The 10,000-nt window shown below is 36.5% G+C and overlaps 1 protein-coding gene across 1 annotated transcript in view; it reads right to left on the bottom strand.

Moving 5' to 3' along the window:
* LOC106883438 (FAS-associated factor 1) overlaps window positions 1-10,000 on the bottom strand; it is a 61,216-nt gene that overhangs the window by 897 nt on the left and 50,319 nt on the right. Inside the window, exons 12-15 of the mRNA XM_052967123.1 lie at window positions 9,274-9,362; window positions 8,030-8,110; window positions 7,476-7,574; window positions 2,280-2,495 (exon numbers count right to left, since the gene is read on the bottom strand). Coding sequence (XP_052823083.1) covers window positions 2,280-2,495; window positions 7,476-7,574; window positions 8,030-8,110; window positions 9,274-9,362 — 485 coding nt within the window. The remainder of the gene's footprint in view (window positions 1-2,279; window positions 2,496-7,475; window positions 7,575-8,029; window positions 8,111-9,273; window positions 9,363-10,000) is intronic.

The following is a 10,000-nucleotide window of genomic DNA, read 5'->3' as shown; positions in this document are numbered from 1 at the left end:
CTGAAAGCCAATATGAGAGATTTTTCTCATGATAACTACCACAGTAAAGTTTGTTCTAACAGTGGGGATAAATATTACCTCTCAGTATTAATACTGCCCGTGTTGCTAATATATATATTTTCTAACAATTGAAATTTTATCAGTCTCTTAATCCATACAGTATGTTTTTACACGTCCCCCACTAATTGCCTAATCATTGCACGTTAACCTATTTTATCATTATCTTCATTTAATGTCCACTTATCCCTGCTAACATGGGTCAGATGGAATTTGTTGAAGCAGATTTTCTACAGCTGGATGACCTTCCTGTTACCAACCCTCACCTGTTTTCCAAGTGAGGTAATATTTCCCCATCACCACACATCTGTGAAGATTAGAAACGAAGGTTAATGCTTACATGATAGTGACACTTATTTACAACAACCACACAAAGTCAAGGTAAGGAGTCAGTAACGTGCACACACATACATACACACACAAGCTTCTTTCAGTTTCTGTCCAGCAAATCCACTCACAAGGTTTTGGTTGGCCTGGGGCTATAGTAGACAACATTTGGCCAAGGTGTCACAAAGTGGGACTGAACCTAAGACGATGTGGCTGGGAAGCAAACTTCTTACCACACAGCCATGCCTGAGCCTATCAAATAAGAAGTTACTATGAATTGAATTTAAAACAGCTTCACCATTGTAAGTACCTTGCAAATAGATGTACATCCAGATTTAAGCACATGGTTGCAGTAGTGAGGTTTAAGGCATGGTTATAAGTTCAAATCTTACCATTGTCCTTCAATTGTAACTCTTAAGTTACAATGTTTGTGTAACTACAATGTTTGCAATGTTTGCAGCAGATTATACTTTGCTTGCAAGTTACTTGCTCACTTCATTGCTGCTGGTGTCACATAAAAAACACTCAATACACTCTGTAAAGTGGTTGGTGTTAGGAAGGACATCCAGCTGTAGAAACCTAAACAAAACAAACAGTAGAGCTTGTGCAGTCTTCTGACTTAGAATCTCCTGAGAAATTGTCTAACCCATGACAGCATGGGGGAAGTATGATGATGATCATCATCATAAAGGTACTCATGGACTAATGGTATGTTTTTAAGAATATAACGTCTTAATTTTCATCAAAATCATCATCATTGAATGTGTTTTCCATGTTGGGATGGATTGATCAGTTTGACTGGAGCTGGCAAGGCCAGAGGCAGTCAGGCTCCACTGTTTGTTCTGGCATGGTTTCTACAGCTGGACGCCCTTCCTAATGCCAACCACTCCAATGTGTAGTGGGTGCTTTTTATGTGGCACCAGCACTGGTATTTCTGTTGTGGCAGATGGCTCTTCTTGATTATAACAATGCACCAGATATTTTGGTCCTTAGACATCTCCTTTGTAAGGCTTAGTGTCTTGAGAAAAATTTTACAATAATGAATCATGGGGAGGGAGAGTGTTTCAACAACATCCAATACTAGACCCTGGTGAACAAAATCTTGCAAAGGACTGGCAAGTTACTCAGTGACAAAGATAATCCTTTAAATACTTATCACCTTGAAATGATCTCTATCCTGCAACACTTGGAAAAACACTGATGAATAAAAAGGAAAAATATTATTTCTAACACTGCAATGTTACCAAGGACTGGGTCCTTGAAGTTGCTTGTGTCACATTCCTAGCAATAACATCTTCATGTTACCAGCATAAATTTCATTTCCCCACAGTTAAGACTTTGTGGGACAAAAATAGCTTCTGGTATACACAGAAGACACTGTCATGGCAGAGGTAACAATTGTGTCTTTCAACAAAAGAAAAATGCTATCAACAGAGTTAAGATCAACTATCAACAGAGTTAGCAGGGTAGCAAACCATGGGAGCCTGTACATGGTTATTAGAAATAGCAACAAAATTGCTTCAAATTACACCATACTCTTTAAAAGGGCACAATGGATTAATGTACCACTCAAAATCCACAATAGATGAAATGGTTGGCATGCCTTTGATCATAAGCGTTTCTGATGCGTATCCAGTCATAGAAACCATGCCAGTAACTGACAATGGAGCCTGGTGCAGCCCCTGGCTTTACTAGCTCCATTCAAAACATCCAACCCACCCAACATGGAAAACACGTGTTAAATGATGATGCCAAACTTTAAGAAGTGGAGAATAGATGCCTCGGCTTTTCACATTTATTGCTGTAGTATTTTTAAACACCAACTATTTCCTAATGGATCCTAGGTCCATACATCAATACAGTCATAAAAAAAAAAAAAAAAAAAGTCAACTCACATCTTGTGGTGGAAATCTTGACAACACCTTGAAATCTTCGTTTGGATAACCTTTTAATGTGAGAAAATAGAATAAATATCTTAAGGGTTCATGTCCACGAAATCTCCGGGTGATGAAGTCACCACTTGGCAGATGAAAGCGAATTTGGGTAATACCATCTTTATATTCTTCAGAAGGTTCTTCTGGAAGTTTTTTTGCTAACATTTCTCTTTTTTGCTGTAAAGAAAAAAAATAAAAGATAAAATCAAAATACAACCTGTAACAACTAAATACTATTTATGGGGATTTTCCATGAGATTTATTTATTTATTCTTGATAACAGTTTAACTCTTTAGCATTCAAAACTGGTTAAATTTTTTGTTACCATGTTTCAGTTGAGATATATTAACTTCATTAAAATTAAATTTTGAAAATATCGAATTTAGTAAAGTAACTTTGGTTAAGCTGATGTTTCGAACATAAATTAACATATTTTAATGGAAGGTTTTAATTTAGATCACTTTAAAACAGGGAACTATTGAACTAAGGATGGTCTTGAATGAAATAGTGTCAAATGGGCTAAATCTAGTGTCATAAAGTCATATATTACTGGTGCATTAAAGATGTTTTGTTTCAGTATTCTGTAAAAAGAAAACGCAAAAAAAAAAGCCTTCGCTCACAAGTGATTATGACTTGGTAGCACACACATTTTATGCAAATTGCTTCAGGTTTCAGGTACATATAACCTAGACACTCTCTTGGCCTTCCTACCCCTAACCTAACAGAACATCCAAGATGAGACAGAAATAAAGTGCCTTGCTCAAAGACACAACATGCTACACACAAACTTATGATCATGAGCTCGACACCCTATCTACTAAGCCACTCATCTTCATGTGTCTTTGTCTTTTCTACATTCATCATCATCATCGTTTAATGTCCTCCTTCCATGCCGGTACGGGTTGGATGGTTTGAGAGAAGCCAGCCAGATAGAAGCCTGCACCATACTTCTGTGTCTATTTTGGCATGGTTTTTTTACAACTGGATGCCCTTCCTAACACCAACCACTCTGTAGAGTGGGTTGAGTACTTTTTACGTGGCACCAGCACAGGCAAGGTCAGTTTTGGCATGGTTTTTATAATCTTTGTTAAAAACCTAAACAAAATGTCCTTGTGATATATGCAGTAAAAGTGGCCTCAAATATAACCAGGCAATCCTACCAAACACAAATGAAAGCCCAGTAAGAAACCCACAGAACATATCTGAGAAATTTCGTTTTCACATGAAAGGCTGCTCTTCAGTAAACTTGTCCAACTTATGCCAAAATAGCAAATGTTCATCATTTTATATTCATTATCCTTGCTGGCATGATTTGGACAAGTTGTTACAGGCGATATAAACATGATTTTGACAGGTTGTTACATGGACAATGGATGTTAAATGATGATGAACTTATTGTATACAATGCTCAGGTGCACTACAACTCATCAGAGAAAGAAAGCAAAACTGCATGAACATTGCATAGAATATGCACAGGAAGTGAACAGTGAAATAAACAAAAAAAATAAATAAATAAAAAGTGGGAGGTGGAGACACATCTGGTGAACTGTCAGCAAATTTCAGAAAGCATGGACGTTTTGAAGGATGTAGTGTTTCAACAGTTAACAACTGATGCAAGTAGTTTATTCCATACTCCAGCAATTCTGAGCATGCAATTTGTGATGAGTTTGGCTTTGTTTGCAGATTTAAAGAAGCTGGTATGAGGTCTCACTGTAGCCAGAAGTGCTAAGAATTTGAGCGAGCAGTAGGATCCTCATGCATCGAAAATGAAGAGAGAGAGAGTCCACTTTTAAAACCATAGAACAGACACAATTCACTGAGGCAGATTTTCTATGGCCTAATACTCCAAAGAACACTTATTTTCAAACAAGGTAATATTTCTCACGGATGGATGCCAACAGTTCTATAAAGTGCTGATCTCTCAAAGTAGAAGGAACACATGAAATAGGGAGACTGAAGGACAACCTCAGGATGCTGATCCTTTGACCCTTTAGTGTTCAGATTAATTTGCCAAATGTAATGCTTATCTGTTCACATTAATTTTGATTTATTCAGGTTGAAGTGGGGTGTCCACAATATTTACTTGTAACTTTGTTAATTTTCTACATACAGATTTGAAATTTTGTAAATAGGTGCTTATATGCCAGTGGTTTATAGTTACATAATTTTAACTGATCTCTCAGATTAAATTTGACTTTTATGGGCAGGTAAATTTAATTAACAGATGTAAAAACAATAACATTATGAACAAACACTAAAATTCATATTCTTAATACATCTTACCTGTTTGATTTGTTACTAAAATTATCTCAGATGTCAACCATCAACAATTTTACATTTTTCAAGATGAGGTACATTAATTTGAATTAATTAAAATACAGATGTAATCGGTATAAGATTTTATTCTTTTTCTATATTTCATTCAAATGTTTTCATTGAAAATAAAGTACAAAACTTTATTACTAGCCAATATACCATTGGCTATGTACTCTTATACAATTTAACGATATACTTGGATGACATACTGATCAAAAGTGAATCAAGGGACAAACATATTGAACATATAGAAGAGGTTTTCAAACAAATAAGTGATTATGGGTTTAAAGTAATTGAGGACAAATGTGAATTTTTCTTGACAAAAATAAAGTACTTAGGACAGGTGAGCGATGAAAACCGGACCCTTCTAGGATTGACGTGATAAAAAAAATGCCTGCTCCCACTAACAAAACAACACTACAAGCATTTTTAGGTCTGGTAAATTATTACCAGCTGTACATACTTAAAATGTATGAGCTAAGAGCTCCGTTGAACAAGTTGCTAAAGAAGGACTTGAAATGGGATTGGACAAACAAATGTCAGAAAGCATTCGAGGAATTAAAAAAGCAGTTAACATCAGAGTTATCATTAATCCATTTTGACCCAAACCTGAAAATAATTGTGGCATCGGATGCCAGTGAATATGGAATAGGAGTTGTGATATTGCATAAATTTAATGATGGTAAAAGCACCCACTTCACTCTCGGAGTGGTTGGCCTTAGGAAGGGCATCCAGTTGTAGAAACTCTGCCAAATCAGATTGGAGTCTGGTGTAGCCACCTGGTCCACCAGTCCTCAGTCAAATCGTCCAACCCATGCTAGCATGGAAAGCGGACGTTAAACAATGATGATGATGATGATGAAAATCAAAGCTATTGCACATGCATCGAGAGTTCTATTACCAGGGGAAAAAAAACTAAAGCCAGATTGAAAAAGAGGCGTTATCAATCTTTGTAGTAAAAAAATTCCATAAATTCTTACATGGGAGGAAGTTTACACTGCAAACAGATCACCAACCGTTACTGTCTATTTGCGGTTCGAAAAAGGGTATCCCCACGCACTCAGCAAACCGCTTACAGCGCTGGGGGACTACCCTGTTGAACTATGATTTCCAGATGGAGTTTTTGCCATCAATGAAAATGGGACACACAGATGGGTTGTCTAGGCTAATTCCAAAATATGAGGAACCTTTTGAAGACACGGTGATTGCATCGTTAAAACTAGAAATGGAACTGAAGAACATTTTGTACAATGTAGTACATGATTTGCTGGTAACGCTGGAACAAATTAAATTGGAATCAAGAAAAGATAGGTTCATAAACAAGATTTTAAAAATGTTGAGTAACACGAAAAATATAAATGAGTGGGACACAGGCTCAAAGCACTATTCAGAATGTAATGAGTTATTATTATATGCACAAAGAGTGGCAATACCTGAAGCACTGCAAAACAGAGTATTAAAAGACTTTCATGTAGGACATCCGGGGATTTTCCGGATGAAGAGCCTCATGAGGAGTTACATTTATTGGCCAAATATGGACAAGCAAATTGAGAGACTGGTAAAACAGTGTAGGGGATGCACTATGGCAGGAAAGGCACCCCCAGTGCAGATTCAACTGTCGCCAAAAACAGATTCAGCATGGTCTAGACTGCATGTGGATTTTGCAGGACCAATAAATGGCTCTCATTATATCATAGTAGTGGATAGCTATTCCAAATGGCCTGAAGTGTGTAAATGTTCAAGGCCAACCACAAGTGTGACGACTGACTTCTTGGAAGAATTATTCACTCGTTATAGACTGCCAGATACAATCGTGTCAGATAATGGTACACAATTCACGGCAAAGGAGTTTGAAAGATTCTGTAAGTCGGTTCAAATGAAGCATGTGTTAAATCTGCCATACCATCCAAGGTCAAATGGGTTAGCTGAAAGATTCATCGACACATTCAAGAAGGCTTTAAGAAAGACTAGATGGGAAACCCTTGAAGATACAAAGATGACAAAGTTTTTGCAGGTGTATAGAATAACACAGAATCCAAATGCAGAGTTGGGTAGGTCACCTGCAGATTTTTTCCAGAAAAATTCATTCTATTTTTGATAAATTGTTGCCGAGTAGGAAACAGAAAATAGAAAATTCGGGAAGAAGAACGAAATTTTTTAACACAGGTGATGAAGTGTATTTTAAAATATATAGAAACGGAAAACAGAGCTGGGAATAAGGAAGTATAACTGGACGTCTGGGTAACGTGATGTACATGGTAATAGGACCAAAATATGAACACAAAAGGCATATAAACCAATTTAAAAAAAGATATACCAAAAATCAAGAGAGGTGAGAGGAACCAATGGATATATGGTATGATTTGTTCGAGGTCCCAGAACCACAAGCAGAAGCAGAACCGACACATAGGTTGAACAGGAAGAGAAAACCTACAGAAATGATGGAAATTAACGCTATGAGAAAAAGATATGTTAGTTTCTCACCAAGGAAATAAAATTGATAAATTCGGGTTTAGAAAAAGGAAAAAAAAAAAAAAACTTTCAAAAGGGGGAGGTGCTGTGTGGACGCCCCCAGACAATAAGTAGGCTAGTCCAATACGTATAAATAGTGGACGTGATAGCTAGTCGTAGAAGCGTCGCGTAGAGCGAGCTGGAGGTGTCAGTAGACTAGACGTTGAGCCGAGTTGTCGGAAGTGAGAGTTTGGTAGTTGAGTAGAGGTACATTATTGGCGAAGGCATGCCATCCGAACGTGTGATATAACACATAGATATATAAAACAAGGGAACAATGACTGTAAAGAAAAAAAAAGAATACAATTAAAAATTCATTTCTTTGCTTACTGCTTTGGATTTTTCATTTTCTACCCGCTCTTTTTCTTCAGCATCCTTTTTCTCTTGGGCCACTCGTTCAATTTCCATGTCTCTCTGTCGAAGTTCCTCCTGATGTCGTGGAATGAAAAGTAAACAGAATTCTTCAGTCTGTGTAATCGAGACATGGTTAATACTCAACACATTTCCCAAATACTATGCCAAATACTTCCCAGTTCTTCTCCTTTAGGACCTTAGCACTCTGCAAACATTGGTTTAAAAATCAACTACTAAGACCATGAGAATTGCCACTCCTTTGACCAACTCACATAAACCAGGGACAGTGGAGAATGAAAAAAGTTTCTAGCACAGACATAAGGCTTAAAATTTAGGGGAAGGGGCTAGTCAATATCATGAACCCCAGTACTTGGATAGCACTTCATTTTGTTGACCCCAAAAGGATTTGAATTCAGAATGTAAAGAACCTGAGCAAGTATCACAAGGTTGTTTCCTCAGTGTTCTAATACTACTCCCAATCACCATCCTAAAAAGAAATTAAATTAAAAACAACCAACTCTGTTACAAACCTTCAGTCTGTCAGCAACAAGAGATGCAGCATAAGCCTCATCTTGTTGTTGTTTAATTGATTCTCGGATTTCTCTCTTATCCTGTGGAAAAAAAATTACAATCAAATTTAATAAAGTTTTTAAGGTTGTTTATAGCAAAAAATTCTTTCATTCAAAAATCAACACCAATTCTTCATCTGATTAAAAATATTTGGTATTTCAATTTGTAATGGCACACAACTAGCAAATGTTGCAAACTAAGTAGCCTCAAGCAAGTCTCTTCTACCAGAAGCTCAAGTCAACATGCTAAATCTGACTGAAGATCATGTTAAGCTTACAAGTGTATGAGGAATACTCAGCTACTTGGTCAGTGAGCAAATAGTCCCAATGATCACACTCATTGAAATGTTTGCAGTAAAGTTATTTCTGAAACATGTTATGAGTCAACAAAGAACTTCCATACCAAACAAAGGGATCTTCATACTTGACAACATACTGAGTTCTAAATTCAAAGGTATTAAACTCAGATGGAATAGCTTGGTTAGACAGTTGCCCAAAATAGAACAAGCAAGCATGTATGTAAGCACACACACATACACACAATTGTGTATTATTCCTACACAACATGCTCTCATATCTCTAGTAATAAATGCTTATCGAGACGTTTCTGGCATAGGGTTTACTCTCAGCAAAAACCACAATATATTTTTGTGTAAATAAATGGTACAATCAAAAACACTAAATGAACACAGATTTAATATGCAGCCAAAATCAGCCCTACAAATTATTCAACACCTGTTTAATGAAGCCCTCACATTAGCATGGGTTGGATGAATGCATTTTCCAGTAAGGGAGTTTTTATTGTACTCATTTCAAAACCAGATAGCCATAGGAATTTGTTAGCTGGGAAGCGCCAACAAATATCACTGGCTGTAGCTCAATGACATTTTGGGGAAAAGTACAGAGTGTGATTAGTCACAGACACACACACAATACATACACAAATGTGTGTGTGTGTGTGTGTGTGTGTGTGTGTGTGTGTGTGTATGTGTGTGTGTGTGTGTATATATATATATATATATATATATATACATACATACACATGACAGGTTTTCTACAATCTGTATAGCCCAGGCTATAGTAGAAGTTATTTGCCCAAGATACCATGTGGTGGAATTGAACCCAAATCATGAAGTTATGAAGCAAACTTACTATAACCACACAGAAGTGATTGCATAAAGAAATGATTGAATAAAACACTATACCTCTTCCACCATATCTTTCCTTTGTTGGTCTTGGAAAAGTTCAAAAGCACTTATTAGGTTAGACATAAGTTCATCCAGATTTGTTGAACCTAGAAATATAAAAGACATTTTTTTTTTCAAATTCCGATAATGAATATCAGAGATATTCCTGAAATTATTTTCTTCATTGATATTGCAGCACAATATTACTCAAGTACTAACTGTTCAGGTAAGTGAATCACCAACCAACTAATCTAAAACGTCTCTTCAGTTGTTGGATTATTTGAAAGTTATTAATTAACTTTTAATACAAACCCACCTGAAACTGCCCTGATTTCAGGATACAGAACATAATTTTTATGTATTCACTAGCAGAAATACCCGGCGTTGCCCGGGTTAAAGAGAATAATGAAATCTAAAAACGCCGTCTAGACTACGCATCATCTTTATATATAGAGATGTATATACACACACGCACCCAAACACACGTATATATATGTATATCAATATAAATATATGAAAGTCAATGAAGTTTCGTAAAAGAAGGTGATCATGTACATACTTTCTTGCTGTTGTGATTATAACACCTCATTGTAAACTATGTTCCTTGTTTTCCCTTGTGGAGCATATACAAATAGGTTTTTTTGTTGCTGCTCACTCTTGAGCAGCCAACATACAGTTGTCCATGTGAGAAGCAGGGCTCTTCCAAGAGAAGACCAGCTACAGACAGTGTTTGACCCTGATATTT

This window comes from Octopus bimaculoides, chromosome 4 (assembly GCF_001194135.2).
Source record: "Octopus bimaculoides isolate UCB-OBI-ISO-001 chromosome 4, ASM119413v2, whole genome shotgun sequence".
Lineage (NCBI taxonomy): Eukaryota > Metazoa > Mollusca > Cephalopoda > Octopoda > Octopodidae > Octopus > Octopus bimaculoides.
Note: the sequence above shows the minus strand (reverse complement) of the source record. Positions and strands in the feature narration are given on the sequence as shown.